This window comes from Podarcis tiliguerta (assembly GCF_965153285.1).
Source record: "Podarcis tiliguerta genome assembly, chromosome: 6".
Taxonomy (NCBI): domain Eukaryota; kingdom Metazoa; phylum Chordata; class Lepidosauria; order Squamata; family Lacertidae; genus Podarcis; species Podarcis tiliguerta.
Window position 1 is genome coordinate 41,607,372 of NC_139539.1, and position 19,222 is coordinate 41,626,593.

The following is a 19,222-nucleotide window of genomic DNA, read 5'->3' on the forward strand; positions in this document are numbered from 1 at the left end:
AAATACAGTTGTTTGTTACTTTGAATGCAATGGAAGCAACATTTACCTGCTATTAACATGTAGGTTATGCTTCCAGTTCTCACCATCAGATCTCTAAATAAAGGAGGTTTTTACACTATGAAGGTGGTGGTGGGGGGAGCTTTGTAGAGTGTTCTCAATCATTTGTAGTAGACCACTGAATTAATACATCTTACATGTGTGAGAGGTCTATACAACAGGAGGTAATGCAACTTGAACTGTGGTTGGAGCTATGCATACCTGAATGCTTTGTGTACTGAAATACTGCTTGTTGCTTCTCCTCTCCTAACTGGTGTCAGGAAGGGGCAGGTTCTAATGGAGGTACAACAGGTAGAGCTCACCCTGGCCCACAGCCAGGGTTCTGGACCTCTGCCTAATGAAATACCTGATTGAGATATAGCTGTGGTGGGAAAGGCATTTGCAGGAGTTTTCAACACCGTCCTCCCATATGATGCTTCACCATTGCATTTTGCTATTTCTCTTCTGCACTTTGCTGAGGGGAAGGAGGGGCCAGCGCACAAGATATGGCTGGGAAATATGCTGCCCTGAGCCTAGCTACATGGCACCTTTGAACCAAGTTGTTTCCTATGTCCCGGTTCGTCTCAAGATGCTAGCCCCTCACACCCCCTCTTCTCTTGATCATGTGTTTGGTCTAAAGGGCAACTCTAACAGAGTTGAGCTGAATGCAGTGGAAATCCTCTTTCTCATAAGGAACTCCCACTGTACAGAATGCCCAGTCATGGGGAGAAGTCCAACTGCATTCCGCTCAACCCCTGCACTAACTATGCAAAGGAGAGGAGAGGGCAGGGCAGGGCTGGTACACAGAGGTGTTGGTTCTGGGTTCTGTGCACCCTCATCTGGTTTGACTCCTCACATATTACTTTGAACACCTGAAGAGGCATTTGTTGACCTTCATGAATTTTGTTGCTGCCAACGAATGGAAGGTGATACTCCAACCTTTTTTTTATTTTAATGAACTGAATGACTCCTGACAAAATCAAAAGCAGTTTGGTCTGCACTGAGTTCAAATACTAGAGATGTTCTATGCAGGTAGAGGAATGTTAAGATTCCTCAGACTGGCCTCTGTATTCAGCCAGGATCAGGTTTCCCTACCATTCTTTCCGAACTAAAAGGAACTCAAGTTGACTCCGCTTGTGTTTGCTCATGCTGCCAACTTCATTTTGTATTCCTTGCAAAGTTCTGCATCTTGCCAGAATGGTTCTCTGTGCTATGTTGCAGCTGAATGTTTTGCTTATCACAACAAAATGTCACAGTAACTTTGCAACAAGTAACTCTGAATCCTGCTATCTGTTGTGCAAAGTGAGCACATAAACCCCTGTGGGAAATAAATGGCCAGGAAGGACAGACTGTCCACTGAATGACGCTTGTAAAGTCATGGCCTCAGGATTGCTACTCTGAGTAAAAACTGATTTTAAGAACTGCCTCATAGAATCAGTCCTGATCCAGCATTCAGTCTCCGCTGGAGCAGCATGGCATAGTCTGTGCCAACCATCAGCTGTTGACTGTTTTCAAGATCACACAACCAGAGACATATTCTGCTGTCATGGCTAATAATCATCACCACACTATTAAAAAGTAAGATGACTTTGTTCTTTGGTCACCTGAAGCAGCCATTCCATTCGGCTACTAAGGGGGGAGAAAAAGGAGGCAGGCCCACCAACACCTGGCAGTAGCCATTATATATCAGTTTGTAGAAGAGGGAGGAACAGAAGGTTAGCAGGGCCACTCCACTGGTTCAGCTGAGAGATCAGCCACATTTGGCTCCTCTTCTCCTTGAATTGGCTTTGCTCATTATGGGAACACTCGCCTTTTATCCTCCTCTGCCACTTGAAGCAGACCTGGGTCAGTTTCATGGGCAAAGAGCTATAAATATATAACAAAATCCTGACTAAAAAGAAAGATAGTACATCTCATCATAGTGGAAAAGACTATCTTCCTAACTCATGAACATTTGTTGAAGCTGAATGTTGGAAGATTGAAGGCAGATAAAAGAAAGCACTTCCTTGCTCTGGGCAGAGTTGAACTATGGAACTTGATCCAATAGGAAGCAGTGACGGCCACCAACTTGGATGGGTGAGAGAGCATTCATGGAGGGCTTCCCACTGGGCTCCCAAGGCTTGCGGACAGCAGCCTGCAGCCCGAAACCCAGGGAGCGCAGCGGGGCGCACCCCGGGCTTCAGGCAGATATCCGCAAGCCTGGAGAGCCCAGCGGGAGTTCCCGCCGGGCTCCCAAGGCGTGCGGATAGCAGCCTGTTCTGGGGGCTGGGTTCGGGGGAAGCTCAGGCTTCCCCCACCCCCAGCCCCACAAGCTCTGGGAGTGATGGCGAGGTTGCGCAACCTCGCCTTTGCTCCTGGACCCCCAGCTCTGAGGCTAAAAACGAAGCCAGGACAGCGAGCGCGATCTATCCCGCTCGCTGTCATGGCTTCTTTGCTCTTTGGGGCTCGGGGGGGAGGAATAATTTTTTTCTTCTTTATTCCCCCCCCCCCAAAAAAAAATAAGTGCGCCCTGTGGGCCGGTGCGCCCTATAGGGCAAAAAATACGGTATTCTGCATCTTTTACCACTGGCCTAGTACATGTCAGAGGGTAAAGTACTTTACTTCACCTATGCCAAAGGTGTGCATGTTACAGATGAAGCACAGGTAGAAAATGTATCACATTATTTATTTCCTGCCTTTTGGTCCTAATAGGAACCTCTAAAAAGGCCAGTGCCTTTTTCCCCTAAAAAAAGTTTGGGGTACACTCATTTTCCTACTCATATTGAAATACTGCCCCTCAATGAGGCCGAACTTAGATTCACAAAATGTTTAGGGGTATACGTACTGCTGTGTACCCCCAGGAAAAAAAGCACTGAAAAAGGCTAACGGCAAAGCTTCCTGAAAAGAAGTTTTGTATTTTGTAACACATGTAATAATCAGATCCATCACCAAGAGAACAATCAATTAGTGTGATCTATGCTAATTGATTCAGTTCTGCAGCTGTCTGCTCAGGGCTGGGTTATTAACAAACAGGGTGAAAACAGAGGCATTTCCCTCTTTCTTCCGAGTGGAAGGAAATAGGATATATGTTCTTTTGCTACCTTCTGAGCACTTGGCAAGCCATAGTTCCTTTAGAATCTTACCTCTTCTTTCTTGAAATGAACCGGGAATCCTTTCACATGGTCTACAATAAGGAAACCATAAAGATATGGACACACCACCCACCCCTTTCCATGTACTCATGAGCTCTTCCTTTTCTAAATCAATCAGCCTTCACGAACACAGCATTTTGGGACTGGTGACTTTAAACACTGTAGAACTTTCCACCAGGTATTAAGAGAAAGAAGGAGAGAGAGAGAGAGAGATGTAGCTTTAAAGAGTAGCAGAAATCAAGTAAGAAACTGCATAGGTAGTCCAAAAAGGAAAAGGATAGTTTTGGATGCAGTTGTTATAGAACAAGAAACCATGCTATCCACTCAGATGATACGTTTTCTTTTTCCTATCAAGCCCTCTTCAATCAGATAAAAATTAAGAAGTAATATTTTGTGTGCTGGGGGGGGGGGGGGCTTCTTTTGCTGAATGTGATGCATATAACCTGAGCATATTCTTTTTAATAAACTATTACACAGATGCACATATAGATAAGTAATTGGCAACAGCTGCACTTCTTCAGAAACTCTGGTGTATGCATAAAAATAAAAATGTCAGTGTTGGCTACGTGCAAAATGTAAATGATTAGGAAAATTCTCCTCCTTGAAACATCGGTAAAAAAAAAAGGAGATTAAAGCAAGCAAATAAATAAATAAATGCTGGAGAGCAATAAATATTGGACAGCACCTCTTAACATGGGGGAAAAATTGTATTATTCTAAATCAGCTTTACCCAACCTGGTGCCCGCCAGACTTTTGTTTGGGACTCCAGCTCCCATTAGCTTCAGGTAGCACGGCCAACAGTCAAGTGTGATGGGAGTTGTAGTTCAAAACATTTGGAGAACAGCAGATTGGGGAAGGCTACTCTAGAAGCATAGATGTGTGTGTGTGTGTGTGTGTGTTTGTTTTAAAGATACCATATTTTTTGCTCTATAAGACTCTCTTTTTCCCTCCTAAAAAGTAAGGGGAAATGTGTGTGCGTCTTATGGAGTGAATGCAGGCTGCGCAACTATCCCAGAAGCCAGAACAGCAAGAGGGATTGCCACTTTCACTGTGCAGCGATCCCTCTTGCTGTTCTGGCTCCTGAGATTCAGAATATTTTTTTTTCTTGTTTTCATCCTCCAAAAACTAGGTGTGTCTTGTGATCTGGTGCGTCTTATAGAGCGAAAAATACGGTAACCTTTCTGGACAATATATGTATATTATTTATAGTACAGCAAAGCACATAAATGACTGCCCCAGATAAATGAGAAAAATTAGTAACTGCTGTTTTATGTAAATATTCTTTTGTATACCATCTTTTCACACCTGCCATCTCTTTGCGCAGGAAAAGTTAATGTGCTCTTTTGACACACCACATTATTGGTTTACCATAAACACACCAATCTGGGTCACTTTGCTCCTCCTTGCTTTCACTTGGAGAAAAAAAAGCCATGATCCCTGGGTTTAAGAGTTACATCTGAACTAGGAATTGTGGTTTCTTTCACTCCCAACAAACCATGGGAGACCAACATTTGTTCTTGGATCAACTATATATATATATTGTAACAAACCATAATCCCTGGTTTGGACATAATGCTAAGACAGGGTTCATGCCCAGAAAAGTGCATTCATAGGAAATCATTTATGGGTTGCTGCAATATGTGAACTGGACCAATGCCTGCATTTGTAGAAATCCAATTTCTGAACAACTAAGCCACCCAATTTTGTGCACACAGGCAAAGTCTATTCCAGTGTAGAAGCAGAACACAAAGTTTAGCTTCAGTAAAGGACTTAAGTCTGGCTTGGAAGTCTAACTAAAACAGAAGACCCACAGAAGTCTCTGTAACCAGCAGCACACTGACATAAACTAAAAGGCTGTGGATTTTACACAGATTACATGATATGCTATAGAGTGCTAATACAAGCTCCCGGTTTAGATGACTGAGATCCTACCCCTAATAATAGCTCAGTGTTGATTACAAGAGATTCCTCCCAATCAAGAGCATCTGTATGGTGACAGAACATATTATATTTGCACCCCTATTTTTTTTAAGAAAAGGAATGAGATGTTTGCATAGAAGAGGAGGGCTGATCTTTCATTCTCAGAAGTGCCTAAGGACTCAACAGCACCAGCAGACTTTATCAGTCCTACCTGATAATATTTGCCTTGATACATAACCAAACAAAATCTTGAAACTGATGGTGCTAAGCCTGCTACCCTGAGACCTTCTCCTGATCTGAATAAGAGTCATAGAATCATAGAGTTGGAAGAGACCACAAGGGCCATCGAGTCCAACCCCCTGCCAAGTCAGGTGCTAACTGCCTAATCTGAAGCATGTTTATTCCACAGTAATTTCCACTGAGTGCAATAAGGTTTATTACCAAGTAAAGGTGCACAAGATTGTAGCCTAAGCCTTCCAGAACCCTTCAAGGGCAAATGCTGCTTTCAATTAATCCCTGAACAGCTCAGTTGATAGAGCATGAGACTCTTAATTTCAGGGTCATGGCTTCAAGCCCTATGTTGAGTGAAAGATTGCTGCATTGCAGGGCACTGGACCAGATGACCCTCACGGTCCCTTCCAATTCTACACTTCTATGAATTCTATGAAATTACGATTAGAGTAGGAGGAAAATAATATCAGCAGGAGCACTTCCTGTTGAAAGCAAGACAGAGACATTTGCCCATCTCTATATTTAGCTGCGGCTGATAACTAAACTACCCCTCCCCTCTGCTGTCCCACTAATAAGAGCATCAAACTTTCTGGGTACCCAAATATGGGAGTCATAATTCAGTCCTGCAAGGAGGAGAAAGACAAAAAGTTGCAATAGAGTAGGAGAAAAACAAACAAACAGAAAAAAGAACCAGAAAGAACTAAAAGTTAAAAGATGCAAGAGCTTAAAAAAAGTTGTATATAATATATAAACAGAATGGCTTTTTCCCGCACTTCCTCCCAATTCTCAAGACAAGAAACCATGAATCAAGTTATGGGTTAAAAGAAAAGGGAAAGAGAACAGGTTTGGTTAGGTCTGTGCGAGTGCCCTTTGGTGGTTATTAGGAAGTCATGCATTGAATAGACTATCACTCACTGCCCGCAGGAGGAGATGCAGCAGCAACAGCAGCAGCAGCAGCAGAAGTGGTGGGAGTGGAATTGACGGAGGAAAGAGCTACATGGGTTGGGCTAGAAACATTTTTTACATCGTGGTGTTGGCTCACGATGGAAGGCTGTCTCCTGAGGGCTCCCTGTAAAGAGGAGGCGCCGGTCTGGAATGTGTAAACTACGTCCATCTGCAAAGAATCAGAGAGTAAGATAGCGTTGTCCCACATTCAAAAGAGGAAAAGGAACTGGGAGAGTTGGAAGGGGAAACCGGGCAGACAAAGGATACAGATACAAACAGTAAGGAACCAAAGTGGAAGGGGAAAGAGGAAAAACCCAAGACATCCCCGTAAACAGTTTCAGCAGTTCATCCAAAACGTAGAGCCCCTCAGCCAAGAGCTCCCAGCCATCTCCTTTCTCTCCCCCAATTATTCCTGTGTTTGCAGCAGGTGCAATATTTTAGGGTCCAACTATGTGTTATGTGCAAATGCATATAATGAAACTTTGCAGGTCTACATCTTGGTTGCTGTGGAGTGTTGAGATGGGCCAATGTGTAGTGGAGAAATTGCAGGAGGGAAGCCTAACTCCTACTTTTATTCTGGTGTTTATATTCCATCTGTTGGTTTTGTTGTTGTTTTTAAGCCTGGTTCCTGTAGCCTGCCCTGGAATTGTTATTATTTACATGGATGGGCAGCGTATAAATTTGATAGGTAGGTATTAAAAAAATCCCTTCCCTGGCCTCTTACTGTCCTGCCTCAATTCATCCCAAAGCGACTTACCCACCCCCACTCCAGAGTTCCAGATACACATTTTGCAAAGGATAAATGTGCATCTGCAGAGTAACTGGTGGCAGGGGAGAGACAAATTTATTAAGCATATTTATACGTACACCACACCACAACTCTGCTACAAATCACTATTCCTAGGTGTTGCCTGAGTTTCATCACATGCATTTGACTATAACAGCTATGGGGCACCTCTGAAGAACTACAACTCCCATGACTCTGACCACTGGCCATGTTGGCTGGGGCTGATGGGAGTTGAAGTCCAATAACATCTGCAAGACCACAAGTTTACCACCTCTGGTGTAGTCAAACCACTTTTGATTTTAAATGTGTAGGTGAGACGGCAGGTGGTGGGAATCTTATATGAAGGCAGCGGGAAGAAGGAGCATGAAGGCCGAAGTCTGAATGACCCAAAAGTGCAGCCTGCACATTGACATGTGTGGTGGGTTCTAAATGTCACCAAGGGACACAAAGGGCCAATGGCAGAAAACTCTAACCAGGAGTGGTGTGTGCCAGCCAGGCTTATTGCCAAGGTCCAGGCCCTGAATCAGAGTGGGTCATTTCGTTTGGCCAACATTAGGAAACAAAGTCACATAACAACCAAGCTGGAATTAATTGCAGCAGCAGCTTGTCCATTCATCCCAAAGCAGAAAGGGCACAGCAGCATGCAGAGGTATCACAAGAGCAGAAAGTGTTCTTTGTATCATTCCTGGTTTTGGAAAGGGAAGGGCAGAAAAAGCTGCTGCACTGGTACAACTTCTGGTTGCTCTAAGCACTGGCAAGTCATTCTATCTCAGCTGGAAATGCCTTTTGCTCAGAAGGGAAGGACTGTGGCTATTGTATCCTGGATGCAGACTGTTTCAGTGGTTAATCATGCAAGCAGTAAAAAGAATCCCCACTGTTTTCCCGAAGGAAGACAGATATAGGAGAATCTGCATTACCAGGACCTTTGGTTTCCAGGTTCAAGGCTGGTTTGCTTAGATCTACATTACATATCACACATTAAAAAAATCCCCACAACCACTCAAGGTGTCTCACATTTGCATAGTGCTGGCTGTAGCAGGCAGCGTCGTCCATTCAGTGAACATGCAAAGCTCCATCAGTGAAACAGCTCTTTCACACACTGGACCTGGTCACTTCTTCCTTATTGGCTTGATGAGGGTTTCTTAAAGTTCAGGAAACTTTGCAATACCATATTATGTCTGGTTGTACCTACCATCATCTGCCATGTCTGGAGTATAGAGAGGAGCACTTCTAATATTGAACGTCTCTCCCTCTGAAGACTTTGTTGTGGACCAGCACAGGCAACTAAACACAGACACTTCTCCTCAAGTGATGCACAACTCTGACCCAGGATGGGTCTTTGCATTCCTTGGAACTCACAGTGAAACATCCTAGGCGGTGAGTGACATGCAACAGTGACCTTGCCCATCTGATACAAGACAGCATCAGAACTTTAAACAACTAGATGCTGCGTCAAACTGTATGCCCACATGCAACCTTTGGCAAACTCAGTAGGTTCGGTCTTCATTTCATCCTTTGCATGTGACTTGGGTATGTGGATCAAAACAATATTTTTAAAACAATGCACAGTACAAAGAACCACATCCCAGGTGGTCACAGATCACAATGGTAAAATACATGTAAAATATAACTCATATCCAGGTCTCATGCAGACATTCACCCAAGATCATTTTGCCTTCTTCAAGGGCTTGGTTTCCTATCATGGAGGCAAGCAACTGGACAAATAGCAAATTTCCATGACTTTTCAAGGCATACAAAGAAAAGGAAAGGGCTGAGCATTAACTTAGGACCTCTTTCCCACAAAGCTCAGTCCTCAACTTGCCCTCTGTCCCTTCCTCCTTTGGCTCTATCTTCCCCATCAATCTCTCCTGCTTACTGGGATACACCATACACTAGATTTGGCTTTTAAATACTAGTGCATCCCCTGGCAGGCAGAAGGAAGAAAACAGTGAAATTAGTGTCGCCTCATCTGTATTTATTAAATATATATCGCACCCTTCCTCCCAAAGGAGCCCAGGGTAGTGATTTATAAAAATTATGCGACACTATATCAGCATCTCTAGTATAATGGTAATAACTATCATGCAACAGTGAGTTGTCACCAGTGGTTAGGAAGGCCCCAGAAATAAACTCTCATCACTGAACTCAGAGTAATGACAAAAAAAATCCCATCTGCCCTATATATTTATAGCAATATCATACAATTAAAAATAATAATAATACTGGGGGGGTATTGTTTTTGTTTGTTATTATGGTATGTATTTTGTGTTTTTATTTTGCAACTGTGGTTTGTGAAGGGTGTGAGCATTGTTAGGAGACTCCTATTACCTCAACAGAGCTACTATATTCAGAGAGGTATTACAGTCAATCCATTATCCTGTGAAACTCTGCGAACTGTAGCTCTCTGAGGAGAATAAGTGTCTTCGAACAACCCTTGGCACCCTTAACAGTTCCCAGAATTCTTTGGGGAAAGCCATGGCTGTTTAAAGTGGAATGATACTGATTTAAATGCAGGTGGGGGTCTAAGACTGGTGATGATTGCTGGTTGCATGAGGTTGCTACATTAGGATAGTGCAAGGCCTTGAGATGGCTAATTACCCCAATATGCAAAAACAGCCCAAAAAGTGAGGTCAGAGCCATTTCATTTGAAAATAACTTTCCTTATATTCTTCTTAAAAGAATGTCTTAAAGCAACAATCTAGACCAGGCTATACAAGTTCAAGAAGATGGATGTTGCTGCTGGTATTTTTTAATAATCAGACAGTCCTTACTCCTTATGAAAGTTGATGTATTGTGGATGCAACCTTTGCTACATGAAACTGCAGCTGACTTCTGTTCTGTGAATGCCACTTCCTTGAGAAGAATCCAGAATCTAAGAATGTGCTTGGAGTCACAGTGTCTGCGCAACTATTCTAACCTTGTTTTCGGTGAATAGTTGTCAAAACACATTTTATAACTTATGAAGAAAGGTTCTGGAACTTGGAAAGCCAATGCAAGTTCTTGCAATATCATGGTCTCTGTGTGTATATATCTGCAAGGAATGGTTAATGTTAACTTCATCTTCATCTGGAATCTTCGGGGGGACCTGCCCCTGAATGAAGTGGCTGAATTTATTTTTACCATCAGAAATATCTACAGCCTGGTCTGTGTTTGTTCCTCCAGAAGGAGGAAACTCTCTGCTGTGCTGTCAGCCTAAGTCCATGAACGGTAGGGAACACATTCCCCTTGATTTCACAAGGGCTCGCTCTTCCCTTTTGTGGAATCCTCCACAAGTAACGGCTTTATCCAGGTTCACTTTTAAGGGCCATGGCAAAAGCGGCAAAGGATTTAGTGTAAATCAACAGCAAGATGGATTGTCCTTTTTCAAATATTTAGTGGGGCTGCAAAGATCTGGAGGCAAACTGTGGGACCCTGAGCAATGACCACATGCATAGCTCAGCAGGACTGCTATTTTTGTTTGCAAAGAATTGCATCACAGAGGCAGGGAGAGAAGGCTGGCATCAAATGCTCTATCTTTTCCTGTGCATGCAGAGACTTGCCTTGGAAGCAAGCACCGATGCTTAGAAAAAGCCCAGGTGAGTGCATCTGCTCAGCTGCATGTACATCAACACCACTAGCTCAGGCCATTGATTCCCAACTCTTCCAACAGTGTGAATGACACATCCCTTTCCAAGGCACGCAGCCCTGATTTCACTGGGATGGGCTCTGATTATGGCAGGAGAGGACACAGCTATGAGTCGCCAATGGAGGCAGTCAAAAGTCCCTAGCAGAGGAGAAATGAAAACTGTACCTGAGTCTGTATTCTGTTGAGACCCCGGAACCAGAGAATCTGTCCTCGCCGCAGCTCCATTTCAGCATGGTCGATTTCATCTAGACCCTCAGTGAACTCCTCATCATTAATATCCTCCTTGTTAATGCCATGGCCTGCCTCCTTCAGGAACTTCAGCTGATTGGTTGGAATGCTGCTGATCAACTAGAGACATACAGGACACTCAAGGTTAATTCCTCCCTGCTTTGTACAATTTTGGGTCTCAAAAAAACCAGACACTTATCTGGTCAGCACCATAACTCTGGACAATTTTTCCATGCAGTTGGGTCACGCCATCCCAAGCAGTGCTAAACACTATCATGGCATTAAAAAACAAAAATCTATTGCTTTATTTAATTAATTTATGTTTAATCTTTTGGACAGCTTCAGGACCTCAGCCTGGCTCACAGAATAAACAACATTTTTCATATAGCCTGTGCAATTGACAAAATGACTCTTCACATGTGTGCAATTGCATTTGAAAGGACTTCACTTTCAGAGGAAGGAAACCAGGGAGAAAGGAAGAACAACCACAGTTTGCTTGAGAGAAATAGAGGGTGAGAATGTAAAGCTGGTTGTAAGAAAGAGTAGACAACATTTCCTTCCCAAGGAAGGAATTCCTTCCCAATGACAGAATTAGAGTTACTAATGTAGATGAATTTATTCTCAATGAAAACTCCCCATGGCAATAGAAGTGACAATCATGCCTCCTTAATTCACTCAGTTTTGTGGCAGCACAGAACTGACCATTCTCTGCTTTAAAGCCTGGGTCTTGAATTTAGACATCTAAGGTCAGGACTGGGAAAACCTGTGGCTCTCTACTTGTTGTTGGACTCCAACTCCCATCAGTCCCAGCCAGAATGGTCAACGGTCAATGAAAGAGGCAGACTTAACAACATCTGGAAAGCCACAGGTTCCCCATCCTTGATCTAAGCTTAAAGACTGCTATGCTTTTGGAGGCGAGTCTTGTCTTCATAAAGCACTTTGGACTATTAACAGCATCACCAAATTTTGCACCCACATAGCTGCAAAGTGTGTATGTGTGTGTACCATAACTCAGAGGTATGGCAGGTGCTTAGCCTTCCTTTAACAACATGGCCCTATCTTGTTCAGGCTCACCTGTCCCCAAAGCAGCTCTCCAACACCAATGAAAACACACCAGAACCATTGGCTCAAGGTGAGTCCAGAACAGCTGAAGGGCTTCCCACCAAATTCTACAATGATGATCTGTGGCATAAGAGGAAAAAGAGCATAGTCAGATCAGCTTTGGTTAAAAAAAAGAAAAAAAGAACCATGGAGGTACAGAAAGAATCGTTACCTTCCAAAACAGTACATTTTACATTTTCTTTGGATAACTCATGGCATGTTACTAGACAAAAACATACAATAACTTGCATGTCACATTCTAGTTAGCTACATTTGTGCAGGGTGTGTTTTGGACAAAGGACAGAAGGTGGCTTCAAGTTATTTTTCAGACCTACTCAAGGGACCCTCCCTTTCCTCCCATTCTTGCATCATATAAGAAAAGTGCTTATTCACATGATAAAACTGGAAAAGGAACTTTCGCCAGTGCATTGGTGATACCTCACACATAAGGTGAGCTCTTTTGTGTAAATACCACGTCTACAGCATGGGGCCATTTCTATGCCCGTTTCTATGAGAGTCATGCCTGAATGCATCAACATAGTTTGTTAAGTACCACAAAAATTAGCCTCATCACCGGTTTGAGTGGCATGTTACCAGAGCGCCATAACATGGACCCACACAATCAGATCCAAGCTTCAATGTGTATTATTGCCCTGATGTGCATAATGAAAGCCAGCAGACTAGCCATGAGAGTTTTCTTCAGTGAGATTCCACTATAAGGCATTGGAAGGGAAGACATCTCTACCATGTGTCCAGGTACTTCTCAATCGGATTGGTTCAGAGAGGTGAAGGCTGCTGGAGGATGTAGCTGTGGGCTCAAGTGCTGCGAAATGTGCCTTGAAGCATCTGCATTGGGGCCCCCAGCCACTTCAGTCCATTTCAGAAACTCATCTAAGTCCGAAAGCAAGAGTTCCTCAGATGTGAGAGGAACATCTGGGGCATCTGCCTTGGGTGTAGCCAAGCCATGCATTACATCAGCTGATACATGGTAGAACTTGTTGCAAAAATGATGACGAGATTTTGGCTTAGATGGTTTGGCCTATTCCCTGTGAATGATGTCACACAAGTTTGCGGGAAATGGAACTGCCTGAGCCGAAGGTGGAGCTGCAGGAAAAGCTGAGCTAATACCATATGGCTCAGCTACTGTAGTGGACTGGTCTCTATGTGGAAAGGAGAGAGAGACGAAGGAGTCCCACAGCCTTTAGCAGGGAAACTGCCCTGAGGGATGTCTGCACTGGGCTGGACTCCCCTTGACTCTAACCCTTGGGCTCCCTGTCCTCCCTGACATAACTGTACGAAACCTTTGAAGACCTCTGACAACTCAGAGGGACCCCCTTGCTCCCAGTGTCTGGGCTGAAGCAACATTCCTGTTGGCTAGTGCATTCAGGGGGTGAGGTCTATGTGGGCTGAACACACTAAAATATAACTGTCTGCTCTGTGGGAATAAAGCAGAGGTATCCTGAGAGAAGCAATTCCTCTCCACTCACGAGGGAGCCAGTATCTGACTCTGAATACCAGCTCCTGGGAATCACAGGTAGGGAGACTGCTACTGCATTCCAACCCAGCTCATGGGCTTTCCATTGGTCACTGTGAGAACAGGATGGCCTGAGCCGCCAGGGCTCTTATGTTCTCATGACTGAAAGAGGACTCTTTTTCTCTGCTTTGCCTACTTGCACCTCTGGAGATGACCTGGAGACTGTCTTTCTGGTTCCAGAGAAGAGATCTTTCTCCATGCTAGCTGTTCTCCTTCCCACGAGTAGAGAACTCTCGTATCCAATCATCTTATTTCTGTTTTCACACACACTTGCGAGGTAGGCCTGTCTTGTCAGATCACTAACTCCTCGATATACAATTTATCTTCTGGATGGATTGCCCATACAAGGCCTTATTGTGGTCAGCCTAACAAAGAGCTATATGGTGTTTGGTCAAGGAGCATGCTTCAGACAACAACTTCTGACAGTGTTCCCTTTCATAGTCTCTCCCCTCCGCCTCCAGTTTTCTCTCTCCATTTCCTCATGATCCCCTTCCCGCCTGCCTCTTAGCCGATATAATTTACCTGGGCAACAAAGGTTCCTAGCACCACTGAGCAGAAGATGGGGTTCCGGAAAATGGCCTCAAAGACATTCCGCTCACCGTGGATCTTGCGAGCATTGATCTCATTGAAAAGTTGCATCATGACAAAAGTGTTGAAGACGATGGTGTAGTGTTCAGTGGGTGGGGAGTGGAGGGGGACGTTCCGGCCACTGTCAATATCAAAAAATTTCTCACCTAGCAGAAGAAGAGTTTGAAGAGAAAATGATAAGAATAACAACAATCCTTCCCCTACACATAGACACCAGAGATTATGATGTGATTATACAACACAGTAGAGAACACAATCCCCAAACCAGGGTTAACTGCAAACATATCTTGCATGCCGTTAAGCAACTCATTCTCTGAACAGCACAGGCTTGTTCTTCCAGCATGCAAGTAGCTTCCTGAGAATTCAAGGATAACGCACAACTTGCAGCAAGGCTCCCTAGGTAGAAATACACAAGCAGCAGAAAGACCCAAAATATGAAAATATGCTATACTGTACTGAAGAACCATATACAGAAGGGAATAAACACTGATATACATAAGACAAAAAGCAATATACACACCCAATGTAACACTGTTTTGCCTAATATTAGACTGTTTTAATGGCCAATAAAGGATCTTGTTGATGCACATGAAGAATTTGGATTCATTCCCTAAGAAGACGGTTGAAAATATTTCTTCCCAAGGACTCAACATTGCTGGGATATGTTTGAAAAAGACTCATTTGGCAAAGCAGGCTAATAACAGGTGTTCCATCAAGAATGTGTATTGCTTATTATCTTGTGTGTATCCATTTTCACTTTGTTCTCTATAGGCTTGTTCGGTACATTTTCATATTTGGGGACTTTCTGTTGCTTGTGTATTTCTGTTTTCCTGAGAATTTCACCTTTCATTAAAAAAACAAGTCCAAAATCCAAGCTAGGCTTCTAGCCCTCATGAGTGTGGGACAAATATAATGTGACATTAGTGTCTCCAGGAAAACAGGGTATCAAAAGATAGGGACTGCCCATCTGTAGAAGCAACCGTGGGGTGGCACCATTCCAAGAGAGCCTGCTGCAATTCTGCAAACACCCTGCAGAGAGCTGCTCCCTGCAGTTACCAAGGAAGTGCACAGAGGCAACACAGTAGCTCATTGGCTGTGTATGCCAAGGGACATGCTCTTCAGCCTTCTTAAACTCCACCAGCCAAATGGAATGTAAACACTAATCATGGAACTAAGAAAATGCATCAAACCATAGTTCAAAATAAACTATGGTTCAATGTGCATGGGCTCGCTGCTCAAACCATGAGCATAGGTTTAGATGACATGACAACCCAGACTCTGGCTTGTGTTTTTGTGTACCGCAGCAGGAGCGAGGGAATGAGCGTGGTGGGAATAGTTTCTTTTAAATTATGGTTTAATATGAGGTACATATCAGGCCAGTGAATCCAGAGAGTGAGACGTCTATCCTTGTCTTGATTCCCTGTCCTTCCACATTACTTGTACTTGCCAAAGTCTGCATTCTGCAAAGTCTCAGATAGTGGCAACAGGATGATACAAACCAGACCCATGCACACAAAAAGGATGGTGCAATTTGCATTAATGTCTTCTCAGGGCAGACTGAGGGTTGTATTTGGAATGAGGATTGTCAGTCCTAGATAAGGAGCTGCTGGAAAATTAGACAGCTCCCTTTATGAGACTGAAGCCAAAAGAAGTCCAATTAACTTGTACTTGAACCTGTCCAAATTTAAATACATCACTTGAAGGAAAACCCAGTGTAAAACAGCTTTTAAAAGGCAAAAGAAAAGCTAAATTGTGTTGATGAAAGGCATAATTTCCTAGATTAAAGCTCTTCCCTTGGCCAAGGATTAAATGTATTGGTCATATAGTCTCCACAGAGACTCTCTTTTCCTGACAGACTGTGTCAAAGCTGCACAACAGCCAGAAATTCAGCACAGGCAATGGTCTTCATTATGACTTTTCCATGGAATTTCTGCCTCTGAACCCTGCAAGATCATACATAGAAGTTGTTCCTGGCACTGGTGTACAAAGGGGGGCGGGAGAGCGCGCCACACCGGGTACCATTTGGGGGAAAGGGTGTCATCCCAGCCACCCCCCCAGGATGCGTGCCACACCATCTTGGGATATGTGCTACGCCCTTACGGACAACGCGCCATGCCCCTGCCTGTTCTCCACTCCGGGGGCTGCAGCATGTTGCTCCGCCACTGGCTCCTGGCAGTCTACATCATAGATGGGAGAGTAGCCAGCTATCAGAATCAGCTGCATGATCAGTTTCATGTTATTGAAAGAGAAGCCTTGTTTGAAAACTTTCCTGTATGCTAAGCCACTCAACCAATGGCTACCATAGAATTATTATAAATGATAACTGCCAGCTAAGTTGAAGGCCCACAATTTTTTTGTGGAGGGAAGAAGGGAAGTATGGGTAGATATAGGGAAAGGAGAACCTAGATTTCCAAGACCCAACCTAATGGTTTCATGTCCTGCTAAAGCAGCCTTTCTCAACCTGTGGGTCCCCAGATGTTGCTGAACTACAACTCCCATCACCCCTAGCTAGCAAGGCCAGAGCTCAGGGATGATGGGAGTTGTAGTCCAACAACATCTGGGGACCCACAAGTTGAGAACCGCTGTGCTAAAGGCTGCAAGTTCCATCTTTGACTCTCACCAGCAAAGAGCAGTGTGAAAATAATGGTGAGCTGGTACACAGCATGCCCCAGGATGTTCTTCATCATGGTGCGGGAAATGAGTGGCTTGTTGCGGCCATATGGCTTGCGCAAGAGCAAGGATTCGGTTGGGGGTTCTGTGGCAAGGGCTAACGAAGCAAAGGTATCCATGATCAAGTTGACCCACAACATCTGGACGGCCTTCAGAGGAGAGTCCTGCAAAGGGAGAAGCATCCATCAGAAAGGAGTGCAATTCATTTCTGGTCCAAGACTATGCCTCCCCAATCCCCCAGCTGCTCACCTGGAGCTGACATGCAACAAGTTCAAACTCTTAACCCACTAGTATAATCATCCAGGGATGGTCAAGTTGGAAGCCCAGGAATACTAATGCTACAACTATAGTGTTAAACTACTAAATATTTAGTACAGAGTGGGGGGTTAGCTTAGAGAGCACATGCATCTTGAGGGGTTGGACTCAATGACTCTTGTGGTCCCTTCCAACTCTACAATTCTATGATCTATAATCTTCTCCCAAATAACTTTTGTGCATCTTTAAGGCTCCAACTCCTATTTTCAGAACATCAACTTGCATTTAATTAATAAAAAATAATATCTATGCAGTCTTCATAGTTGCAGAGATGTTTCAATAGGCAATGACAGCGATTTTTCCAAGTGCTTCCATGCTGCAATAATCTCTACAAATGTATGGAGCTGAGGATGGTCCTCCAGATGTTGCAGGACTCCAACTGCCATTAGTCCCAGTTGGGATGATGCGATGATGTTCAGGGATGATGCGAGTTGTAGTCCATCAACATCTGTAGGCTGCAGTTTCTCCATCCCTTGGTACAGAGGACAGGTCATTGCTAGCTATGAGATGCAATAGCCATCTAGATCTTCTGTTTTATGGGTCATTATACCTCTGATTACCAGAAGCTGATGACAAACAAGGGATTGCTCTCTTCATCAGCTTTGAGACCTGCCAGGAGCAGTTGGCCACTGCTGGAAATGCTAGATGGATCTTTGGGCTGGAGCCAACAAGGAAATGGCTACCTTTGAAATCCAGCCCAACCATTTCTGTAACACAGGTCTTTACACGCTGCCCTGCATCAAGACCAGACATTGTGAAATTCAAAGCTCCAAAACAAAAGAGGCCCAGCAGAGCTAGGAATGGCATTCAGAATGGCTAGTTCCAAGACACCTCAATTGTTCCAAACATTAAGCTATAGATAAAACCCCTCTCCGTTTGACTGATGTTACCTGCGTGATACAAGCGCCTGTGAAAGCCACAATCACAGCCACTACGTTGACCGTAAGTTGGAACTGCAGAAATTTGGAGATGCTGTCATACACGTTGCGGCCCCACATCACCGCCTTGACTATGCTTGTAAAGTTGTCATCTGTCAGGATGATATCCGAGGCCTCTTTAGCCACATCTGTGCCAGCAATGCCCTGAGGGAGAGAAAATGAGGAGGAGATCAAGCTGGCAATAGGTCATCGTTCTGCTGCTACGACTGGTTCTCCACAGAGATAGGCTTGTGCTCAAAATGGCAGGCACCTTCCAGTTTCAGATGAGGACCACGAGATGGCAGGAGGAATTAGATGGCTAATCCCATAATCCCCTCCCCAAAAAACATGAATGAGTTAACTGATTGGTGTATAGGAAATACAAGGCCCTTTGAGACATAAAATACTCCCTCTTTCTGAAGTTCAGAGTTGAGTGTCAGCTCTTATGTATCAAAAATGGGACCATCCATGCAGAAGAGGAAGGCCTCAGAGAACCTCACAATTTGCAGGGTGTGTGTGTGTGTGTGTGTGTGTGTATATATATATATATATATATATATATATAAAACAACTGCTAAGTTTAAGGGAGGGAAGGCTTGAAACAGCCCACTGAGGACTGAGCAATGGGCATATAATTCTATTACAGGCAGGGAGGCACACAAAACTGGGTGGCAGGGGGGGAAATGGTGGATCATAGAGGAGCGTATGGAACATGGCAACATTTTGCTGCAGATTCCACTGGTGATTTTGATTGTCCCCCTTTGCAACACCAAAAGTGTGGTAGAAACCTAGGCAGTAACTCTCTGCTCAGACTCCTCCTGCACCTCAGTGAAGAACCATGGCAGCAGATCAAGAAGGCAATTAGGCTTATTGCAAAACTCCATTACAGACACACGGTGGCAGTCAGTTACTACAGAATCTGCCGCTGCCAGAACAATCCCAGCAAGCTTCAGAAGTATTAAGCAGGTATCCTGTGGTGACCAATTTTTCCTAATGCTTGCCTGCTGTGTCCTACTGAGCCCAGGGATTGTGAGATTCTGTCCTGAGCTGTAACATTCCTGACTTCTGCAAAGTGCAAAAACTGAAACAGAAAATAGAGCAGAATAAAAACAGAGCTTTAACACACACCGCTTATCAGCTCCATTATGCCAAGGCACACACAAGCAAATCACTAACCCCACATGCTGCTGCATT

At 44.1% G+C, this 19,222-nt stretch overlaps 1 protein-coding gene and 1 long non-coding RNA gene across 19 annotated transcripts in view; one reads left to right on the plus strand and one right to left on the minus strand.

Annotated features, from left to right (window-relative positions):
* Nucleotides 1-19,222, minus strand: part of ATP2B4 (ATPase plasma membrane Ca2+ transporting 4) — a 164,761-nt gene that overhangs the window by 16,062 nt on the left and 129,477 nt on the right. For 9 of the 18 annotated variants that reach the window (XM_083445511.1, XM_083445526.1, XM_083445525.1 and 6 more), the window contains 5 exons: nt 18,002-18,193; nt 16,747-16,960; nt 14,061-14,272; nt 11,978-12,085; nt 10,841-11,023 (listed from right to left, as the gene is read on the minus strand). In XM_083445511.1, coding sequence (XP_083301637.1) covers nt 10,841-11,023; nt 11,978-12,085; nt 14,061-14,272; nt 16,747-16,960; nt 18,002-18,193 — 909 coding nt within the window. Of the gene's footprint in view, nt 1-6,233; nt 6,433-10,840; nt 11,024-11,977; nt 12,086-14,060; nt 14,273-16,746; nt 16,961-18,001; nt 18,194-19,222 lie in introns of all 18 variants that reach the window. The other 9 variants (XM_083445516.1, XM_083445512.1, XM_083445513.1 and 6 more) reach the window with 2 other exon arrangements.
* On the plus strand, nt 2,574-9,261 carry LOC310679834. Its single transcript, XR_014512552.1, has 3 exons — nt 2,574-4,062; nt 4,297-5,393; nt 5,455-9,261. It is a non-coding gene; the product is annotated as an uncharacterized lncRNA (long non-coding RNA).